General features: G+C 42.2%; 1 protein-coding gene across 3 annotated transcripts in view; it reads right to left on the bottom strand.

The window, feature by feature from the left end:
- The window catches only part of LOC126990594 (DNA-directed RNA polymerase II subunit RPB2-like), a 78260-nt gene that overhangs the window by 36096 nt on the left and 17605 nt on the right, over window positions 1–24559 (bottom strand). For 2 of the 3 annotated variants that reach the window (XM_050849278.1, XM_050849279.1), the window contains exons 4-7: window positions 23699–23826; window positions 23079–23237; window positions 21239–21403; window positions 13294–13610 (exon numbers count right to left, since the gene is read on the bottom strand). In XM_050849278.1, the coding sequence (XP_050705235.1) occupies window positions 13294–13610; window positions 21239–21403; window positions 23079–23237; window positions 23699–23826 (769 nt within the window). The remainder of the gene's footprint in view (window positions 1–13293; window positions 13611–21238; window positions 21404–23078; window positions 23238–23698; window positions 23827–24559) is intronic. The other variant, XM_050849280.1, reaches the window with a different exon arrangement.

The raw sequence follows: 24559 nt of genomic DNA, 5'->3' as shown, positions 1-24559 counted from the left end.
AAGCAACCCTGGCGGATATGATTTTCTCTATCCGTGAACCGATTAGCACTTAGAACACTCGCTACCACCAACAAAAGTTTCTTTAACTGGCAGTATAAAGGAACTTTATTGGAGGGACTTTGATACGCAAGGTTTCTCTATCAATACGTGCCTCACCAGCCAGCCCAAACTTTCGTACGGTATTGCTGGCGCCAAGGCCAAGGTCGCAGCTGATTGGCTGCACACTGATGGCAGGCTACATCTTGCATGATTGAATGAGACATGTTTCTATATTACATGCCATAGCTAACCTCATATACGAGATAGTCAGTTTCGGTTGACAGCATCAGACTCAGCAGTAGCTGTAGAATCAAGATGTAGTGTAAAAACTTGACAAAACAAAATAGAAAATGTTTTAACGATGAGTTGAACTGTGACGATGTTAAAAAATGTTTATAACATGTTTTACTTTTGCTCGCTTTATTCGAAAGTTGGTTCATTGAAAGCTGAAATCTACATTGCAATTCAGCCGGAAGCTAACCCCGGCAAACATGGCGCGCGGCGGCGATGGTGGGGGTGAGGGAGGGGCCCTGGCAGAGGGGGAGTGGGAGGGGGGGACGGGGAAGCACCAACACGTCGTGTGTCGGGCACTCATCAATTTTTTTTTTGTTTGCTTAGTTTTCTTCAATTTTACATGTGTTGTAGTTGGGAATATGCATTAGGGTTTTCGTTTGTTAATGATGAATGCAGCGGCGCTAGAAAAAAAGTGTCACCCGTTCTTCCAGTGCAAATTATCAATGAATATTAGAAGAAGAAGAAGAGGAAGAAGAAGAAGAAGAAGAAGAAGAAGAAGAAGAAGAAAGAAAGAGAGAGAGAGAGAGAGAGAGAGAGAGAGAGAGAGAGAGAGAGAGAGAGAGAGAGAGAGAGAGAGAGAGAGGGAGGCAAGGTTACATAGGTGAAGGAAGTCATGGTGGGAGGGAGGGAGAGAGGGGAGGACGAGAGAGGGTACAATGGGCGTGTCATAACAGGGCTGCATGTGACAAATACCTATATATTACGCTAATATTCAATGTATTAATTAGAAATTGTCATTGGCAAACTACATTCAACATTGTCACATTCAATATTATCACATGCTAATATTCATTGATGACCACTCATTCCATGTTTCGAGTAAATTAACTGTTAATGGGTCTGAGAAAACACAAATTCAGCCGAAGACCTTCCATTTCGGGCACGGACACCACCATGCTACTTTTGTGTCAGCCTAGACGTAATAAAAAGTCACGACCTTGACATCAGGTGCTCTGGGGCATTCATTCTACTACATCATCCAGTGTGTCAAGTGTCAACGTCTCAACTCCATTCTACGGCCAGTCTTGAGTTAGTGTGTCTGCCAACCTCACACGCTCATGGTGTCAATCAACTTCAAGTATCCGTCAGCCTCACAGTATCAAACTCATGTTCAGTCAACCTCACAGTGTGTTAATTTCACAGTGTCAGTCAACCTCATTGTGTCAATCAACCTCACAGTGTCTCAAACCTCACAGTATCTGTCAACTTCATAATGTCAATCAACCTCACTTTGTCAACCTCAAAGCATCTTTCGACCTCACAGTGCCTATCAACCTTATAGTGGGTGTCTACTTCACAGTGCCAATCAACCTTACAGTGTCAACCTTAGTCTGTCAACCTCACAACGCCAATCAACCATACAGTGTCTTCCGACCTCACAGTGTCAATCAATCTTACAGTGTCTTTTTACCTCACAGTGCTAATCAACCTTACAGTGTCCTTCGACCTTACAGTGTCTGTCAACCTCAGAGTGTCTTTCAACCTCACAGTATCTACAACTTCAGTGTTAACCTCATAGTAGGTTTCAACCTGACAGTGTCAACATCAAAGTGTCCCTCACCTCAGTATCAACCTCACAGTGTCTGTCTCCACAAAGTATCATTCAGCCTCACAGTCTGTCAACCTCACAGTGTCTCTCAACCTCAGAGTGAGTCAATCTCACAGTGTATATCAACCTCACAGTGTCTGTCAACCTCAGTATCTGTCAACCTCAAAGTTTCAACCTCATATTGTCAACCGCAGTATCTGAACCTCACTGTGTCATTCAACCTAACAGTGTTAACTTCAGATCGTCAACCTCACTGTGCCTGTCAACCTCAGTGTCTGTCAACCTCACTGTCATTCAACCTAACAGTGTTAACTTCAGATCGTCAACCTCACTGTGTCTGTTAACTTCAGTTGATGTCAACATCAGTGACGTTCAACCTCAGTGTGTCAATCTCATTGTCTGTCAACATCAGTGTCATTCAACCTCACAGTGCCTGTCAACTTCAGTGTCATTTAACCTCACAGTGTCATTCAACCTCACAGTGTCTTAACCTCACTGTGTCAACCTCACAGGGTCTCTCAATCTCAGTGTCTGTCAACCTCACAGTGTCTGTCAACCTCACAGTTTCATTCAACCACACAGTGTGTCAACCTTACTGTTTGTCAACCTGACAGTGTCTCTCAACCTCACTTTGTCGATCAACCTCACACACTGTGTTCATTCTCACAGTGCCAATGAACTTCACAGTTTTTCAACTTACAGTCCCAATCAACCTCACAGTGTCTCCACTTCTCAGTATTAAGCTCACACCATTCTCACAATGTCAATCTTACAGTGCCAATCAATCTCGGTGTCAATCTCCCAGTGTCTGTCAACATTACAGTGCCAATTACCCTCACAGTCCGTCTGTCAACCACACAGTGCACGGCTGTCAACCTCACAGTCCGTCAATCAACATCACAGTCTATCTGCCAGTTTCACAGTAAATTGTGTGCTATAAGGATAACAATCAAGAGAAACTTTTACGACGTGTTTTTTTATGGTTGTTTGAAAAATACTTCACTTGTGAGGACACAACGAAAACACTGCCAAAGAGTTTGAAATGTGGTGGTTGACCAGTAAGATTTAGGACAATAGTAGGAGTTATTGGGTATAATGATTTTTTTTTATATTAGTAAAATTCATAAAAATGTGGTAATGATAATTACCTAAGCATTCTAAAGGACTAGGAGAGAGAGAGAGAGAGAGAGAGAGAGAGAGAGAGAGAGAGAGAGAGAGAGAGAGAGAGAGAGAGAGAGAGAGAGAGATTTTACATAGATTTACATAGAAAATCAGACCACACAGACCCCATGGTCCAGACTTGGTGGTCTGTCCTTAAACCTAAGTGATTTTACATTAATCAGAAGACTCCAAAACGTTGCATTTCTACTCTAGTTGATATTAAGTTGAAGGAAGTGACGGTCGAGCTTATTTTTGAAGGAGTCAATCGTGTTACACTGGACCACTGATGATGGGAGCTTATTCCATTCTCGCACTACAACGTTGGTGAAGAAAAATTTGGTGCAGTCTGAATTTACTTGTCTACATCTGAGTTTTACGCCATTGTTCCTCGTGCGCAAAGTGTCATCGATCATAAACAATGTTGATCTGTCTACATTCGTGAAACCATTAAGTATTTTAAAACATTCGATCAGTTTTCCTCGAGGCGACGTTTCAAGAGAGAACATGTTAAGGGTAGAAAGCCTTTCTTCGTAGGATTTGTTGCGCAAGGAAGGGATAATTTTCGTCTGACGCTGAACACCTTCTAATTTAGCAATATCCTTTGCATGGTGGGGAGACCAAAACTGTACCGCATATTCCAAGTGGGGTCTGACTAAACTGTTGTAGAGCGGGAGTATTACATCTTTATTCTTATATAAAAAGTTTCTTTTAATGAAGCCCAACATTCTGTTCGCTTTATTTGCTGCATCGTTGCATTGCTGTGAGAATTTGAGGTTTGACGCGATTTTGACCCCCGAGTCCTTGACGCATTGAACGCTTTTGAGTTTAACGCCGTGCATTTCGTAATCGAACTTCTTATTCCTCGCTCCAACTTGAAGGACCTGGCACTTGTCTACGTTAAAGGGCATCTCCCATCTATCCGACCAAGCTGAAATTTTGTGCAAATCCTCTTGGAGGCTTTGCCTGTCTTCGTCAGTGAGAACCGAGTTACCAATCTTTGTGTCGTCTGCAAATTTACTAATGCGGTTATTGAGTCCAACATCCACGTCGTTGATGTAAATAATGAAGAGCACTGGGCCAAGAACCGAGCCCTGAGGGACGCCACTAGTGACCGGCGCCCACTCTGAGTTAAATCCGTCAATCACTACTCTTTGTTGTCTGTTGCTCAACCAATTCGCGATCCATTGGTTTACCTGACCGTCAATACCTATTTGCTTTAATTTGTAAAGTAATTTATGATGCGGGACTTTATCAAACGCTTTCTGGAAATCAAGATAGACTACGTCCAGTGACTTGGTTACGTCATAAACAGTGAAGAGGTCGTTATAAAGGTTAATAGATTTGATAGGCAGGATCTTTTGTTTCGAAGCCATGTTGTGAGTCCCCAATTAATGAGTGGCTTTCAAGGTAACTCACAATTTTGTCTCTAATTATGCCCTCAAGTAGCTTACCTAAAACCGAAGTTAGACTAATGGGCCTGTAATTACCTGGTACTTTTTTGTCTCCTTTCTTAAAAATCGTTGTCACGTTAGCCTTTTTCCAATCTGAAGGGACAATGCCTTGTCGCAAGGACATATTGAATACGGTTGTGAGGGAGGAGAGTATTTCGCTCTTTGTTTCTTTCAGCAGAGTTGGATATACTTTATCAGGTCCAGGACTTTTATTTGTTTTAAGTGATTTGAGGGCTTTAAGGACTTCATCGGGTTTTATTTCAAAGTTAGACAATGCATGCTCGATTTACATTAGTACTGGTGTTGTTGGTTGGAGGACTGTTATTATTAAACACCGAGGAAAAGTAATTATTTAATAGGTTTGCAACGTGTTGGCTGTCAGTCACTAGTGCACCGTCGCTGTTTGTTAAAGGTCCAATTCCACTTCTGATCGCCTTTCTGTTGTTTATGTAACTGAAGAAGGATTTGGATTATTTTACAGTTGGCTGCAATATTTTCTTCATATCTACGCTTTGCCTGATGCACTAATCTTTTACTCCGCCTTGCATCATTGTAAAGTCTAATGTTTTCGGGCGTGCTTTGGTCTTTCTTTAACCTGTAAGACAATTTTCTCTCCTTGACTGAATGTTTAATTTCGCTATTAAACCAAGGTGGACTTTTATTAGTGTTAATTCGCTTCTCGCACAAGGGGACAAATGTGTCCTTCTGAGTGAGTAAGTGATTTTTAAAGTTTAGCCAGGCGTCCTCTGCATTGCCGTCATCTGATAGTTGCATATCTATTAGTTTTCGTCGGATTTCTACGAAGTTGGCTCTTTTGAAATTGGGCACCTTAACTTTATTTTCAGTCACCGATGTTTGAGCTCTAATGTCAACGCGCACTAGTTTATGATCGCAGGAACCAAGGTGTTCTCCTACCGTGACATTACTGACTAGGTTATCTTGGGTCGCTATAACAAGGTCAAGTATGTTATTTTGTCGAGTTGGTTCAGAAACCATTTGGCTTAGATAATTTTCCTCTAGAAATTCGATCATTCTATGGGACTCACCTTCTGTACCCGACAGAGTCGCCCAGTCGATATGGGGCAGGTTAAAGTCTCCTAGTATCAGTGAGTCGCTGTTATTAAGTGACTGCCTTAAGACGCTGTACATTTCAAGATCGGCATCAAGTGATTGCCCCGGTAATGGTAAGTGCCTATGCATTCTGAGAGAGAGAGAGAGAGAGAGAGAGAGAGAGAGAGAGAGAGAGAGAGAGAGAGAGAGAGAGAGAGAGAGAGAGAGAGAGAGAGAGAGAGAGAGAGAGAGAGAGAGAGAGAGAGAGAGAGAGAGAGAGAGAGAGAGAGAGAGAGAGAGAGAGAGAGAGAGAGAGAGAGAGAGAGAGAGAGAGAGAGAGAGAGAGAGAGAGAGAGAGAGAGAGAGAGAGAGAGAGAGAGAGAGAGAGAGAGAGAGAGAGAGAGAGAGAGAGAGAGAGAGAGAGAGAGAGAGAGAGAGAGAGAGAGAGAGAGAGAGAGAGAGAGAGAGAGAGAGAGAGAGAGAGAGAGAGAGAGAGAGAGAGAGAGAGAGAGAGAGAGAGAGAGAGAGAGAGAGAGAGAGAGAGAGAGAGAGAGAGAGAGAGAGAGAGAGAGAGAGAGAGAGAGAGAGAGAGAGAGAGAGGGAGTGAAAATGAGTAGGTTACAATATAGTGAAATGAAAACAAATAAAAAATAAATGAATAATGTGATAATGGTAAGTGCCTATGCATTCTGAGAGAGAGAGAGAGAGAGAGAGAGAGAGAGAGAGAGAGAGAGAGAGAGAGAGAGAGAGAGAGAGAGAGACGAATGGGGAAGAAGTGTAGTGGAAGGTAACACAAGGAGGAGGCTGTCGTATGCCTGGCAGCGTTACGCGTCGTCCCTCCCTCCCGCGGACAGGGAGGCGCCTGCGGGGAGGACTAAAATTATTGTTATTCAATGAACATACGTACAGTTAATCTTTTACTTAGAAGTCTAAGACCTGTCCTAAATGAACTATTAAGAGATGCTCTTTATCAATTGATTGTTTTATCCAAGGTAGTAATTACTGGGCCATGTGAAACTTTCAAAATCCAAAAATTGTTCCTGCTTAACACACTGCATTATTCATCATTTTATAACTCTTTTGTTATTCAACATGACGAAATCAATGTATGTCAAGTAAAAGCCAAGAAAATGTAGTCTCTAACGAAGTATAACACATAGCTGCATATACTCTGTTTAGGACACACGAGACAGGTAAAGTAAAGCGATGGTGACCGACCGACGCACGCCGTGTCATTACCTTTACATGCAGTTTTCTCGTTTGTTTACTTTTGGCTGCTATATATGTCATATATATATATATATATATATATATATATATATATATATATATATATATATATATATATATATATATATATATATATATATATATATATATATATATACACACACACATACATACATACATATACATACAGTAATCCCTCGCCATATCGCTGTTCACTTATCGTAGTCTCGCTGTATCGCGGATTTTAAAATTGTAAATATTTACTTTTGTATCGCGGATTTAACGCTATATCGCGGAATTTTGCAGTATAGAGGTATTCTAACATATTTATTATTTTACTTATTTTGCAGTAAAAGAAGCATTTCCTATCCTAAAAAAATTGTAAACGATATAAAAAAATTAAGAAAGTATTAATAAAAACATCTTAAAAGAATATTGGATTGAAATAAAATACGTAGCGTACAGCAGATGAGTAGACAAAGACTCGCACGTATGTAAAACACGAGCTGAGGCGAGATTCACAGAGATATGTGCGCTTATATAAACAATATATATAAAATATAATATATAAATTATATGAATAATAAAATAAATATAAGGTCGCTACTTCGCGGATTTTCGCCTATCGCAGGGGGTTCTGGAACCTAACCCCCACGATAAGCGAGGGATTACTGTGTATATGTATGTATATATATATATATATATATATATATATATATATATATATATATATATATATATATATATATATATATATATATATATATATATATATATATATATATATATATTCTGGGTCATTCCATGAACTGTCTTCTGCAGTTATTAATACACACACACAGTATGACACGAAGCGAGTGGACAGTTACTGGCATTACTTTGCGTTTTATTGATTAAGAAACGATCAAATAATAAGGTTTCACATTAAACACCTTTTATTCACTATGATGGCTTCTTATCATAAGCATGGGCACGGAAATATAAAGTAACATTGCTCAGTAACGATGATGAATGAAGAATGCCTTCATAGGTAGGGTTGCCATAATTATCTGAACTATCAAAATTCCGGACGCCACTACAAACACTCGACCATAGCCTAATATTTGGCAACGCTGCGATTACCCGCCTGCAACCACGACCACCACTTCCATTTCAAAGCCATATATTCTTATTCCCCCACCTTCCTCGATTATTCTGTGGCACTTATAAGCTGTGGTCATGTTTCGTTGATCACCTCCAAGCATTAGAAGTCTACATGAAGCTTTTGTCATTGTTATATTGACCAAGAAAGGCAATAATGTTTGCGATCGGCGGCAAAGAGTGAGGAGCTTGGAGTTACAAAACACGACTATTCTGAAACTATTCATTCTTATTTTTCCATCTCCGACTATCCCTCAGTAGTTATAGGCTGTGGGCATCTTCCCTTGATCACTATCATTCATTAAAAGTCCAGGGAAAGCTTTTGTTATCGTTATGTTGACCACGAAAGGCAAAGAGTGAGTCAGGGCTGAATAATAGGTATGGTGCGCCAGCAATGTCGTCATTATCAAACGAGAGTATAAATTAATTAAATTACGCCACCTTAGTTTAGGATATCGACTAATTATGCATGTCCTATAAATTGTGTATATGTTAGATTTATTGTTGTCAACAATGATCATGAAAATATAATTTTACTTTCTGTTTGAGTAATATGTCGATATTTGGACTTCATTTGACTTGTTCCTTGGTGAACGAAAACACTTTGTGTCAAAATATTTCGACAACTTTTCGTAAGACATCACTGAATATTTCTTTTCTATTTTTTTCTAGCTTGCAGTATATATTTATTTAAGTTATGATGAAGATACAGGAAAATAATGGTTATCTTGAAAATATATAACGATACTTGCGTGATCGAAAATAAACATACACGGCGACATCACTGTGTCTGTGTGTGACATCTGTGTGGCAGAGCAGAGGGGAGGAAAGGACCCGCGGAATTGAACGCCCAAATGGACCATTTGAAATGGTTTGACTATTGCTCAGACTCAGTGCTGAGACGAGCAATTATGCATACATGTATACTACAGGACTCAGGTTCATTTGGTACGGGACGTGTCGTGGGTATGTCTTCCATGAAATTGTCTAGCAATTTATCTTATTGACATAAAGATTAATAATCCATGTGAAATATTACGAAATATAACATTTCCACAGAAAAAATCCCTGTTATATTAAATTTCTGAAATGTTTTAACCCGGTAGCAGCAGGGATCATGTTTCTTAACCTGGTAGCAGCAGGGATCATGTTTCTTAACCCGGTAGCAGCAGGGATCATGTTTCTTAACCCGGTAGCAGCAGGGATCATGTTTCTTAACCCGGTAGCAGCAGGGATCATGTTTCTTAACCCGGCAGCAGCAGGGATCATGTTTCTTAACCCGGCAGCAGCAGGGATCATGTTTCTTAACCCGGCAGCAGCAGGGATCATGTTTCTTAACCTGGTAGCAGCAGGGATCATGTTTCTTAACCCGGCAGCAGCAGGGATCATGTTTCTTAACCTGGTAGCAGCAGGGATCATGTTTCTTAACCTGGTAGCAGCAGGGATCATGTTTCTTAACCTGGTAGCAGCAGGGATCATGTTTCTTAACCTGGTAGCAGCAGGGATCGTGATTCTTAACCCGGTAGCAGCAGGGATCATGTTTCTTAACCTGGTAGCAGCAGGGATCGTGATTCTTAATGGTCCCTCTAAGCGAGTGGCTGAATGGATAGCGTGACAGCCCTGCGTTCAGGAGGACGTGAGTTCAATCCCCGCCTGGTGCCACCAAGCTGGAATTTTTCAGCCGCTGCCGAGTGGCTTAAAAAAACTACCCACATACTGTCCAGACGACCACCCATCAAGCCGGACTCAAGATTCTAGGATTAAAGATGAGCTCCGGGAGGGCAGCATGAGCCAATGCAAGATGGCACCACTATAAACGCTCGCCTGCGCCAGAACGGGCTGGGCCGACCATCAGGCCCCACCGGGAAGAAGCCTTGGACCGACCATCAGGTTCCACCGGGAAGAAGCCTACTGGCGCAATAGGTCACGATGTAAAAAAAAAAAAAATAAATAAATAAATAAATAAATAAATCATAATATATATCAAAGCATTTGTGATCAGTTTATGCATCATCTATTTTGGAGGGTTTAAATCATGGCACAAATTTGGCCCGTCACTGCAACACGGTAAAGCCACATATTTGGCCCGTCGCTGCTACACGGTAAAGCCACAAATTTGGCCCGTCGCTGCTACCGGGTTCATGGTCCCTCCAAGCGAGAAAAATAAGAAAAAAATCACCCCTCACACAAACCATTTCATAATATATATTAAACCATTTGTGATCAGATTATGCATCATCTATTTTGGGGGGTTTATATCATTTTTGGTTACCTCGACATCCTCACTACCTATATGAACAGACTGAACAGTCATATCCACCAAGCCTCCAGACGACTGGATCTTAGTTTTGGCCTAAGAAACCCTCACTCCCAGAGGGTTTGCCTCCTCATGCAGCACATCGAGAGCCAGCAATAGGAGCTCCAGCGATTCCATGTTCCATGTGGAGTACAGCATCATCAGGAAAAACAAGGTCACTGGCCTTGATATTGCCAACAGATGCTCCACAACAACTTTGATTAATAACTTTGCCTAATAATACTGTCCATACAGCTCTGTGGTCTAGTGATCAGCGTGCCTGGCTACCACTCCAGGAATCCAGGTTCAAATCCTGGCCTCCATACGGCTCTGTGGTCTAGTGATCAGCATGCCTGGCTACCACTTCAGTTCTCCAGGTTCAAATCCTGGCCCGGGCAGTCAACGTGCAGCTCACCCAGTTGTTCATCCTCTCTTTCAGGCTGGTCCATAGATGGGTACCTGGGGAAACTATACGCTGCCTTCATGGATTTGGAAAAAGCTTATGACAGAGTCGATTGGATTGCATTGTGGGATGTTTTAAAGATTTATGGTGTGGGAGGAAAACTGCTTAGCAATAGTCTTTCTATGAGGATGCATCTGCATGTGTCAAAATTACTGGAGAAACAAGTAAACATTTTGAGATAAAAGTGGGCTTAAGAAAAGGGTGCGTCATGTCACCATGGTTATTCAATATTTATATGGATGGTGTTAACCCCTTCACGCCGGATGTTCAAAAAGCCCGCCTGGCTGATATACGGCGTGCTCGGCCGCGCGCGGGAAACCTGAGCCGGCATGTATCTGCTTGTCGCCTCCGTATATTATGCTGCTGAGAGCCCTCATTACATGTATCCCGTATTTGCAAAGCAGCATACACGACGAGTCAACATATACCTGCTATGCATAATATAAATTGCGTCAACGCGAAATAAATAAAAAAAAGCGAAATAAAGAAAGAGGAGAAAGGGGCAAGGGGGAAAGAAATAGAGAAAGCAGATGACTGTGTAGAGGAGGAAGAATGTCGAGAAATTATCAGCGAGAGAGAGAGAGAGAGAGAGAGAGAGAGAGAGAGGTGGGTGAGACGTGATGGTGTCGGCGCCACCGTTGCCAGATTATCATACTTGTAGCCTCGTATTTACCGGTTTCTGAGCCATAACTATTGCCAAAACACACCAATAAATAACCATTCTAATGATAACTGTATATGAAGGCAATTATTGGGGTCGAGGAGGCAGATTTTTGGGTCGGAAATTGGCAGACAGGAGGCCGAGTACAACAATCTGGCAACGTTGGTCGGCGCCTCGGTGTCTGAGAGAGAGAGAGAGAGAGAGAGAGAGAGAGAGAGAGAGAGAGAGAGAGAGAGAGAGAGAGAGAGAGAGAGAGAGCCAGCCAGCCAATGAGACTTCCTAATTTTAGACACAAGGCGGGAAGAAGGCGGTGCATACTGTAGCTCATTTTTTGTGATTGGTGGGAACAAGGATGGTGGGAGGAGCAATAGGATTTCAAGGACAGCATACGGCGTCTTTACTTAGTAACCAACACAAAGTGCGGGACAACTCAATAGAAGAAGAAACAATAGAAATATGACGCCTACGTAGGCGTCATCGTATATGCTACTGGGGCTTCATGACGCCTACGTAGGCATCATCATATATGCTACTGGGGCTTCATGACGCCTACGTAGGCGTCATCATATATGCTACTGGGGCTTCATGACGCCTACGTAGGCATCATCATATATGCTACTGGGGCTTCATGACGCCTACGTAGGCGTCATCGTATATGCTACTGGGGCTTCATGACGCCTACGTAGGCGTCATCGTATTGAAGGAGTTAATAGAGAAATGAAGGGCAAAGTTGGGGAAGTTGGAGTAAGACTGTTTGATGAGGGAAGGAAGTGGGTACTGAATTCAGTACTGTTTGCTGATGACACGGTGCTCATTGCAGAAAATGAAAGTGACCTACAAAATTTGGTCAGTGTTTTTGATAGTGTCTGTAACAGGAGAAAGCTGAAAGTAAATGTCAACAAAAGTAAAGTGATGGTTTGTGAGCAAAGTAGAAGTGAGGTTGTAGATTTTGTATGCTCATATAGAGTGGGCATTGAATGTGAAAAAGAATGCAAATAATTTTGAATGGTGAAGAAATGGAGGAGGTCAATGAGTTTAAGTACCTTGGATCAGTTATGTGTAAGCATGGTGGTACGGAGGGAGAGACAAGAGAAAGGGCATTGCAAGGAAGAAGGGTGGTAGGGTCTTTGGGATGAATCATGAATGCCAGAAGTGTGAGCATGGAGGTAAAGAGGGATTTGAGAAATACAATAATAGTACCAACCCTCACATATGCAAGTGAAACGTGGGCCTGGAATGAAAGTCAGAGGTCTAGAGTGCAGGCAGTGGAAATGAGTTATTTGAGGAGTGCTTGTGCTGTGAGTAGAATGGATGGAATGAGTAATGAAAGTGTGTACGAGCGTTTTGGAATGTGTCACAGGGGTGAAGGGAAGAAGTGTGGAGTGGTGGAAGAAGTGAAGCGACAGACTTTAAAGTGGTTTGGCCGCATGGAGCGAATGGAGGAAAGTAAGATGGTCATAAGGGTGTATGTGAGTGAGATAGAGGGAGGGAATGCTAGAGGACGACCTCCAGTGAAATGGAGGGACAGGGTGCAAGAGTACGTTAGGGAGAGGGGGGAAAGATCTTTGAGAAACTTTGAGCAGGCAAGAAGGGAGTGTCTGGATAAAGAAAGTTGGAAGCTCTTCTGCCGTGGCAATCCCCTGGTGGGAGCTCCTAGGAGCAGGCGTCCAGGAAATGATGATGAGGAACAGAAACCACGTCCATCCCTCATGCACTCAAGCACAAACACACATTCCATAACTTTTAATGACAGACAAACAGTAATTTTTTTTGCAAGCCCAACTGGAGTGTGTGGAGACGATGTAATAGAGAATCTTAACAAGGCATAGTTTCAGGTAAATCGTCATTCATTTGAGGCAAAGAGTACCTGTGGTGGCTTTACTCTGCCCAAACAATCCTTTTTCATGATTTCCTAACCTACATATTCAAACTGACACCAATGAAACCTGTCCTACTCACCCTCTGAACAGCAATGCCATGAGGGGTCCTGCCAAGACCAGCCTCTTGTTCCCATAGTGATCATGGTCATCCAGCACCCTTCGCCCAAGTGCTGCCAGCAGGAGCCTATGGACCATGTACCCCAGGAAATAAGCCTTCTTAGTCTCACAAAAATCTGAGACACCAACATGAGGCAACATCTCTTTCTGTAGAATCTCTTGGGCATACTTGATACGCTTCTGCTTGGTCACGCCAGGTCGAGCTCCCCTTCCTCCGATGAAATTTAGGGCTACATTCTGTTCTTGTATCACAAAGGCTTCATCGAGAGATGGCTTCACCTGAAAATAATAAGATGCTTTAATTTTTTGCCTGCCTGGCCTGGATTTTCATCCTGTATATTAACCCGGCAGCAGCGGGTATCATGTTTCTTAATGGTCCCTCAAAGCGAGAAAAATGAGAAAAAATCACCCCTCACACAAACCATTTCATAATATATATTAAAGCATTTCTGATCAGATTATGTATCATCTATTTTGGGGGGTTTACATCATGGCACAAACTTGGCCCGTCGCTGCTGCACAGTAAAGCCACAAATTTGGCCTGTCGCTGCTACCGGGTTAAACTGTCAATCTCGAACATTTCAATGTGGAAAATGATGCTGTCGTATATATGAACAAAAGCAATGGCAGGCATCATAACCAATGAGGCTCATCCATGGTACAAGGATGAGATTGACACATGAACTCCCAGTGTTGGGAAAAATACCTAATAACCAAAGTTGCCTTTGGCTTTCATTTCTCTAAACACTTGTCTTGATCTTTCATCAACTGAACTGGTTGATGCACATAATGATGTGTAGTGCAGCGACTATTCCTGATGAACGAGCCTCCCATAGCCCACTCAGCCAGCGGGGTACCTCTTTTTCTATTTTCCTACACGTCCTCTGCGTGTATCAAAACACACGAGAAATTAATCAAGACAAGGTGAGAGTATTCGCCGGCTGCCTGGGATTGAACCCGCGACCAGCGCGACGGGAAAGCCACTCCTTACCGAGTCGGCCAAAGAGGTACCCCCCTGGCCAAGTGGGTTATGGGAGGCTCCTTCATCAGGCATAGTCGCCGCACTACAGATGTACTGAATTAGTGTTTGATCATCATTGCCCAGAAGATGATACAGCATGATTCACCTCAGTATGATACAAGTTGAATCCCTAAGAAAAAAGCAAGCAAGCTGAACAGAAATGGCAGAGGAGTAGAACAAACTTGACGGGGGCATAATAACCAATACAAAAGCATGACCTAAATGACTGAGATACAGCACAATTTATTACAGAGCACATTCATATATGATTTAAAAGTTTCAGCCTGTGGGGTGAGCGAGCGTGCGGCATAACAAAACAGCACTGATCATACATTTTGCAAAAGTAAATTATTTTCCACATATATTTGAGAACTTGGTAGAAATGGGTCAGATATGTATAGACTTGACCCTCGATTTCTGACTAATAGGGGGAGCACCTGTCCATGAACCACAGAAGTCTGAGAATCAGAAATCAATTAAGTCCAGAGAAACGTCCCATTCACAGACGTTAGCAATAGTCGGTCCAGTAATTGCCAATATTCAGAATCCGCCCCAGACTTATACCACACTTTGTCCAGCACATTTAACCCCTCCAAACCGCAAAAGTTTGTCTCGGGAGATCCCCCATAACGCAGAAGTCATCGAAAAATACACTTTAAAACTGAGAAAAAATCATAAAAGAAGTTTAACAGAAAATTTTCTGGTGCACCCTGATGCTGTGAAATCCATTCCTTTCTAGGTTGTTGCATTTGGCTGGAATTCCAAGATTACCCAAAAATTCCAACTTTTTACTTTTTTTTTTTTAAAGTTACTCATTTTATCACAATGGAGTCTGAAAAATATAGTTTATAATCTTTGACCTGGAAACTTACTGCCCACAGAGAGCCAGAGCTGTGGTGAAATTCAATAAATAATTTTGGTAATTTTTTTGCAGTTTTTTCATTCTGGAATGAATCACATTAAATGAAGTTGTAGAAAATCATCTGTATAACTCAACTGTGAAATCAGATTATAATTCAGACTGACCGTTTGGCTGGAATTCCATGATTTCCAAAATAATCCAAGTTTTTACTGGTGCGATGAACAGGAAAATTTATTGAAGAAAAGTTGCTCATTTTATCATGATGGAGTCTGAGAAATATAATTTATAATCTTTGACTTGGAAATTTACTGCCTTTACAGAGTTAAAGTTGTAGTGAAACTCAAAAAAAAATTTTTTTGTAGTTTTTCATTCTGGAATGAATCTCATTCAATGAAATTTGTAGAAAATCATCCATATAAATCAACTGTGAAATCAGATTATGATTTGGATTGACCGTTTGGCTGGAATTCCATGATTCCCCAAATAATCCAACTTTTGCTTCCCACTCCTCTGAACAGTCCTGTGAACAAGATATTGGTTCATCCAGAACATGAGGTATATCAGTGGAGGTGTCAAGACTACAGTCAGCACGCACACAACGACCAGAAACTAAAGGAAGACTGCCAAGACAGATTGGCTGAGGAATCATAATCGCTCTGCAGACGCCATGACGCGTAGGCAGGAACTGTAGACTATTTTTAGCACAGAGTCATCTAAGGGGCAAAAGAGGTGCCAGTTAGTCACTTAGCATCGACATATACATAGTTACGCACGCCGTTCAATTTCCAGAGAGCTTCTCTCTCTCTCTCCGGCGCTAACGTCATGCTCGTCGTCCACGTCAGAAAAAAGTATATAACACCAGTGGCAGTGGCATTGTTAAGGGGTTAAGCAGCTCATCTAAGAGAGTAACTAACAAGTTATTTGAAGACTTGCATTACACGTTAACAAAAGATACACAGTTTGGCAGCGGTCCCGCAGTGTCCACCATTATGGGGTGCTTTATCTTATCATGCCATTTAACCTGGTAGCAGCGATGGGCCAAATTTGTGCCATGATTTAACCCCCCAAAAATAGATGATACATAAACTGATCACAAATGCTTTGATATATATTATGAAATCGTTTGTGTGGGGGGTGATTTTTTCTCATTTTTCTCGCTTAGGGGGACCATTAAGAAACATGATCCCCGCTGCTACCAGGTTAATAATAAATGCTTCTTTCTATAAAATCAGGTAAAAAAAGTATGAAATGGATAATAAAAATGATCATACCTATAAGCAGCTGCTCATCTAGTAATTGTAAACAGACAAGAGTTTATGTCACAATAAGTTTATTAAACCCGTTGTGGACATTTCGTTGAAGACACAGACAAACTTTAAAGAGAAGAGTGAAGTACTAATACACAAATAGCAAATAAAATAAAAGGAAATTAATTAAAACATGTTTTTTGAAGACTTCCATTACATGTCAACAAAGGATACAAGATTGGGGGCGTTCACAGTCTCTGCCACGCACATCATACCATGCAAATTCTACACTTATAAATGCTGCTTTCTTGTAAAATCAAGTAATAAAAATATGGAATACATGATAAAAACAATCATACCTACAAGAAGCTGCTCAGCTGATAATGTAAACAAACAAGAATGTATGTCACAAGAAGCTTATTGAGCCCATTGTGGACATTCGTTGAAGACCAAGACAAATTTAAAAAGATAGTGAACCAAATATAACTTAAGGAAAAAGAACAAGAACAAGAATATGCAGCTTAATGATTTAGTAAACCTTTTGTGGAGGCCACGTGACCATCAGACATGGGCCATTACTCATGTTATGTAATCAATTACGATTACAATAAAATTAGGTGTAATCGATTACGATTACATGATGTATTAATCGTGACTACAGTCGTGATTACAGGAAGGGCTGAAAGGTGAACTTGCAAATTTCATAAACATGTAGCATACTTAATATTTAATTGGTTGAATTTCTACAAATATTTAGAGTACGTACTTGCTGTACGAGAAACTATTAACTAAAACTTTGCTGCTAATGTAATCACAAAAGTAATCATGATTACGATTACATTTTTAATGTATTTGATTATGATTACGATTACTTAAAAAAAAAGAGGGTAATCGATTACAAATACGATTACTTGAAAAACTGTAATCGATTACGATTACACATTACAATTAGCTCATGTCTGATGACCATCACCACAACAAACAGCATGTAGGCCCCTAGTGAGTAGCACCATGGCCTAGCCAGCCCCCCAACACACTGAAGGAGAGATAGGGTGTTGATTACAATGAGTGGAGGAGGGGATCTGTTATTCTGCCAGATTTTTGTTTCAATAACTGGATTTGGCAAGCGGTGGCTGAGTGGTAGTGTGCTGGGCCCACATTCATCGCGTGATGGACGACACGAGTTTGAATCCCCACGCTACCACCTCGGATTATTCAGTCACCGCCAAGTGGCTTAAAACTACTCACATGCTGTCCTGAAGACCACCCATCAACCTGGACTCTAGAGGAAACCGTCCAAGTGAATCAAGAACGAGTTCCGGGGGGCAGCATGAGCCAAGAGAAGACAGCGCCACTATAAACACTTGCCAGCGCCATGACGGGCTGCGGCCAACTACCATCCAGGCCCCTCAAGCAATCCTACCAGCGCTATAGGCATTGACGTTAAAAAAAAAAAAAGTCAGTCAACTGCCAGACTTAGCCAAACCCCAGATTTTATACCGTGATTCTATTTTGGTTCCCGGAGCTGACCAAGCATATGTCTGACAATAAGCGTAACCAATGTCTCCACACAAGACGTGGATTCAGTACAGCCTATTGGAGGTAATGTAATTATTGTTTCGTAAAGAATATTTAATTCCTAAAAGTAACTTATAAGTTTTGCATTCTTTTCCTTGTGCAAAACATGGAATTAACAATAGAATCAGAATATGGAGACAAGTTCATATTTTATACGACAACTGCTGCCAGGCGCAAGAAGTCAGCACCAAAACAACACCACATTGGACTCGCCAGCACAACACGTCCGTAGCAAGGCACTGACGGTGGACTTCCCTATACAGTAAACCCTCAGTTATCTGGGTGCACCGTATCCGACCTCGCCCGTATCCGGGACTTTTAAAAGATGTGATTTAAAGAAAAAAAAATTTTTTTTAAATGGTCTTTCTCAAAAAAAAAAAAAAAAAAAAAACAAAAAACGTTGTGTGCCGCCAAAACATTCAAATTGTCCGCGCAATGCCTCTTAAGCCCTGCCCGGGCGGCGTACTGCACCACCAAGGTAAAGAGATTCTCTTTACCTTGCACAGCACAACACAACAAGCGGCGCCCCGCACCATGGCCCAGTTAATTGCATTTGTGTGTGCCCTACCTTCTCCAGGCATTGCTTTGCCTGTGTGTGGTGTTTGGGGTGCTTACCATGGTGCCGATGTAAAGGTCAGGTGTACAAGCTTTAGTTACCTCGTTAGGAGCAAATCCAAAACCCACGTCCTTGGGGTCATGGTGGGTGCTGAGCAGCCCCGCAACACCCCAACAATTTTTCTTAGGTTAAGTCACTAATTATCGTTTGCCAGAGACGCCACAATGCCCACGCATTCACTGTGGATGGGGAAAGGCTTGCCTACACTGGCGTTAACGTAGATAATGTAATATTGCAGAAAACAAGGTAAAATATTCTCAGGGCGGCGGAGCAAGGCGGGCAGTTTGACGTCACCAGTAACATTTTTTCATTTTTACGGCTATAATACATCCTTCCTGCACTCATTTCATATATCAACGAGTGCGCAGGCGTAAAGGGCTGACGTGGGCATATATGGACGTGAGCTTAAGTAGCTCCGTTTGTGAGTTAATAAGGATATATATCTCAGGGCGAGCAGGGTGGGGTGGTGGCGGCATGGCTGAAATGTAGGCTAACCCGTAACGTATTCTTCTATCTTACGGCTATAACATATCGTCCTGCACTCATTTCATATACAGTTGTCCCTCAAATAGTACGGTTTCCAATAGTTCAGTTTTGGTTTTATGTCAATTTTCTAAGAAGATTTTTTAGGATTTTTAAATTTCCCGACGAGCAGGAAATTTAAAAATCCTAAAAGATCTTCATGACAATCCGTATAAAACTGAAACCGAGCTACTGGAAACCGTACTATTTGAGGGACGACTGTATATACATATGCGCGGGCATGTAAGGTTGTCGTGGGTTTACGGGCGTGATCTTAAGTAGCTTCGTTTGTGAAGATGATACAGGTAACTCTCGATTTACGCGAGTATTGTGTCCTTGAAGAGGTCTCATAAATCAAAAACAATGTAAATCAAACAAGAGGTAGGTTTCTATCGAAAAATAAATATTCACTTCATTCAGTGGAGAGAGAGAGAGAGAGAGAGAGAATATCCATATCACCGAGATATCCACTCAGGCACTCAATCTCAGCCTCACTTGTGTGAGGAAGAAATGAGGGACACAATGAGCGACTGGCTAGTATTGGTACCGGTACCGAGCAGTCTGGTACCGGTACCGTACTGTATAGCTGGTACCGTTAGTACCAGTACTGGTACCAGTACCTGCCCACCCCTATTGTTGAGTAGCGTGGCAGCGTGGGTACTGTATTGTTGTTCAAGTGGCGCGCAGGAAGAACTGAGCTCAGCTGTGTGGCCGCGGCGCCGTGAGTCCAGTTACGTGAGACATCTGGTGGCCACTCCATAAAATATCGCGTATAAGTGAAAAAACATGTAAATTAAACATTTATTTGGATTTTGGACCCCGCGTTATTTAAAAAATGCAAAAACCAAACTCGCGTAAATTGAGAGTTACCTGTATATTAAAATTGGTTGGCGAAATTTGGGTTTTCGGGTCCGTCGACTTAACCTACACCATATCCGGGTTTTTCCCATATCCGGGTGCCCCCGTGGCTCTGTTAACCCGGATACCTGAGGGTTTACTGTATGTACTTGCAGCAATGGTTGAAGACTTATTTTGAATGACATTCTTCATTCTGGGTCTGGGTACTCTTCCCCAGTCATTGCAAACAAACTATTTTGGGTCTGGGGCTGCTTGAGAAGGGCCATAACTTAAGGCCGCTTTCACAGTCGTTTTGTTTGTTTTGATCGTTACCAATGGCGCCGATCGATGCTATAGTTTTCCACGTGAAACTGGCCCATGGGGTGATGGCAGCTGCAGAGGAAGCGAGAGGTGTTGAGAGTGTGTGGTTAGGTGCGGGGCTAGGCTAACCCTGCAGCCGCCACTACCCTATCGGCCAGTTTTAAGTAGAAATTCTAAAGCGGCGATCGTCACCATTGGTAACGATCATAACAAACAAAACGACTGTGAAAGCGGCCCTAAGACTGTTTGAAGCACACGTGAAAGTTTTGTTCCTCTTCATCCCTCAGTCAGCACATAAAATATTGCAATGAATATAAGCCAGTCGTAAAGTATTTTCCTTCTTCTCTCCATGGATACGCTTGAATATTTGTTACAATTAATAGTTGCAGAGGTATGAAGGTAGAAAGAGACCTGGTTTACATGCCAGAGTGCACATAGTGGTATTGGTGAATCTGACCAACTGTGAAGTTAATGGGTTAAGGATGACTATATGTCAATGAAAGCACGAGAGGTTGAGGAGGTTGAGGTATGTGATTATGGGAGAATGAGAACTGACTGCAGAAAGTTGGAAAGTTTCGTTTAGTCGGCGCAACATCTGTGGTCATATGCCGGAGAGAAACAGAAGGGGAAGGAATTATAGGAGAAGGGAACAGATCCCAGGAGACGGGACACAACCCCCGATTAATACCTGGTATCCATTCACTGCTGGGTGGACAGGGGCATAGGGTATCAGAAAAGCCGCCCAAATTTTTCCACTCCGCCAGGGAATCGAACCCGGGCTCTCTCGGTTGTGAGCCGAGTGTGCTAACCACTGTACCACGAAGCCCCCAACTGACTGCAGAGGAAGTTTAAGAGAGAACAGTCACTTACAAGAAATTAAACTATAATTAAGTGTTGCCTTACCATGTCTATCATTTCAGGGTCATCAAAGTCATATATGATGTGCTCCAGTATGTCTCTGTCGGCCACAAACCCAAGGGCACGAAAGACAATCATTACTGGAATCTCCTGCTTCACATAGGGCAGGACGCCAATGATGCGCTGACCAATAGCAGACTTTTTAGCACTCTGGAAAACATCAAAATGGTTACTCCTCCCAAACTGCTTACTTCTGGTTAAAGTGCCGACTGTCACAAGTTACAATACAATAATACAGATCTCTCTTTTGTCATTAATTCACAGCTTCCTTAGTTACTCTCCTAGGCCCTGGACACACTGTGCCAACTTTGGGCCAGGACAACCCAGCAACTTTTAGGCCCCCTTCACACTGTACCAAATCAAATCGTTTCTAGACCTCTCTCCAACGATGTGCGACCCTTTCACATCAACATTTCACACCCAAGACCTCGTATACACCGAGTCGCTGGATTGTCGTGGCCCAGAAAGTTGGAAAGTTTCGCTTAGTCGGCGCAACATCTGTGGTCATATGCCGGAGAGAGACAGAAGGGGAAGGAATTATAGGAGAAGGGAACAGATCCCAGGAGACGGGACACAACCCCCAATTAATACCTGGTACCCATTCACTGCTGGGTGGACAGAGGCGTAGGGTATCGGAAAAGCTGCCCAAATTTTTCCACTCCGCCCGGGAATCGAACCTGGGCTCTCAGTTGTGACCAGAGTGTCCTAACCACTGCACCACGAAGCCCCCAGTCGTGGCCAAGAGTCGGCATAGTGTGAACGAGGCTTTAGGAAGCATACACCAATATCAAAACACCTTCCAGGCAGGCACTATCTGCCTCTATCTATCCTCTAATTTTCTCAGATTTTTATGTTATGTCTACACATTTAAAAGATAGTATTCCTGACAGATATATTTTCAGCTTTGTTTCTTTACCCATTCAATTTATGCTTGCATGTTTGCTTCAAGCCATTTCCTGCTCCTGACTTTCATATTCTAACAAATTTGTGCACCTCATTAAAAGATCACATGATCCTTCTTTTGTAGGAAATGGGATCATTAACACGGTAGCAGCGACGGGCCAAATTTGTGGCTTTACCGTGTAGCAGCGACGGGCCAAATTTGTGGCTTTACCGTGTAGCAGCAACGGGCCAAATTTGTGGCTTTACCGTGTAGCAGCAACGGGCCAAATTTGTGGCTTTACCGTGTAGCAGCAACAGGCCAAATTTGTGGCTTTACCGTGTAGCAGCAACAGGCCAAATTTGTGGCTTTACCGTGTAGCAGCGACGGGCCAAATTTGTGGCTTTACCGTGTAGCAGCGACGGGCCAAATTTGTGGCTTTACCGTGTAGCAGCAACGGGCCAAATTTGTGGCTTTACCGTGTAGCAGCGACGGGCCAAATTTGTGGCTTTACCGTGTAGTAGCAACGGGCCAAATTTGTGGCTTTACCGTGTAGTAGCAACGGGCCAAATTTGTGGCTTTACCGTGTAGCAGCAACGGGCCAAATTTGTGGCTTTACCGTGTAGCAGCGACGGGCCAAATTTGTGGCTTTACCGTGTAGCAGCAACAGGCCAAATTTGTGGCTTTACCGTGTAGCAGCAACGGGCCAAATTTGTGCCATGATATAAACCCCCCCAAAATAGATGATACATAAACTGATCACAAATACTTTGATATATAATATGAAATGGTTTGTGTGAGTGATGATTTTTTCTCATTTTTCTCGCTTAGAGGGACCATTAAGAAACATGATCTCCGCTGCTACCACCAGGTTAATGACAATTGCAATGAACAAGTATTAAACTAAGTGCATGAAAATTGCTAAACACTGCTCAATATACTTACCCTGTCTCCTCTGGCCATCATATTGATCCACAGCGTTGACACAGGTTGAGCTGAGTGTTCAATACAGGAGCGAATCTCACACTTGTACGCATATTTGCCATCCTTCATGCTAAACACATACACAGTGTTTGTGGCCATTTTCTCTTGAGCAATGAGAACCTGTAGAACATGTTTAGCTTGTCAAAGGCTGTTAATTTTGTTGTGTTGTTGATGACATCTATACCATGAAAGCAAATCCATTACTGAAGTTTCAGGTTAATAAATGTAAAAAAGCAATATGCAACAGTGAACCCTATGTTCGTCACCTTCGTAAACAAACCACCTAAGTCATTATTTTCTACTTTACAGGAAATCAGAAAATAACTGTCATTACCTCATTTGGCTTAAGAGTTACGCAGGAATGAAAAGGCCAATTCTAGAACACTGAAACCTTAAATGATGGAGGCAACTCTTCAAAAATGGGTGTCGCATGATGAAAAATTGATGTAGACAAAAACCTGGAAATCAATGGAAAGTGACTTAGGCAATTATCTCATGATGGTGACGATATTTGATTTCATCATGACCAGAAATGCAAAATGATGTGACACAAAGGAGGCTTACACAAAAGGAAAACAGACCTTCTCAGAGCCATTGATGATGAAGTAGCCACCAGGGTCGAGGGGACACTCATTAACTTCTTGTAGGTCACGGTCCGTCAGGCCACTCAGAAGGCAGTATGTTGACCGCAGCATAATGGGAATTTTACCTGATGTTCAATTGAAAGCCATTATCAGTTAAAGGATTCCTACATTTCTCCTTCATTCCAGCAAAGAATACAACTCAGATGTTTATTGATTAATATGCTGAGCCATTCTCAAGAAATAATCCATATCCCTTTAACCCCTTCAACACGAGGACGTGTATATTGCTTCCTTGCGTGCCCCGTACCATATCCGAGGACGTGCATACTGCGTCCTGGCTCGCTTTAGCCAATATACGAGTTATTTTATCTCTATATTTATGCTTACATCTCAAAATTATCAATTAGTTTATGGTTCTTTATGTGCACCATTTAATTCTGCATGTTTTCATATATAATACATGATGATTGTGTTGAGTTTATGGCTGAAAACTTGTTATATTCAATAGCAACATTTGAAATTTGGCGCACACGGCGATCCCAGATACGGCGCAGGGCACTGTTTTGGCCCGGCCTTAGTGAGTTTCTTTATGTGCACCATTTAATTCTGCATGTTTTCATATATAATACATGATGATTATGTTGAGCTTATGGCTGAAAACTTGTTATATTCAATAGCGACATTTGATATTTGGCACGCGCAACAATCTCGGATTCGGCGCGGGGCGCTGTTTTGGCCCGGCCGTAGTGAAGGGATTAAGGCAGTTTCTATAAGCAAGCATTGACTGAGCTAATAGAAGAGCTCCCAGCATATCTAGCAGTGCTAAATGATTGCCTTATAAACTAACACAAGGTCTGC

The sequence above is a fragment of the Eriocheir sinensis genome, unplaced genomic scaffold (assembly GCF_024679095.1).
Source record: "Eriocheir sinensis breed Jianghai 21 unplaced genomic scaffold, ASM2467909v1 Scaffold18, whole genome shotgun sequence".
Classification (NCBI taxonomy): Eukaryota; Metazoa; Arthropoda; class Malacostraca; order Decapoda; family Varunidae; genus Eriocheir; species Eriocheir sinensis.
Note: the sequence above shows the minus strand (reverse complement) of the source record. Positions and strands in the feature narration are given on the sequence as shown.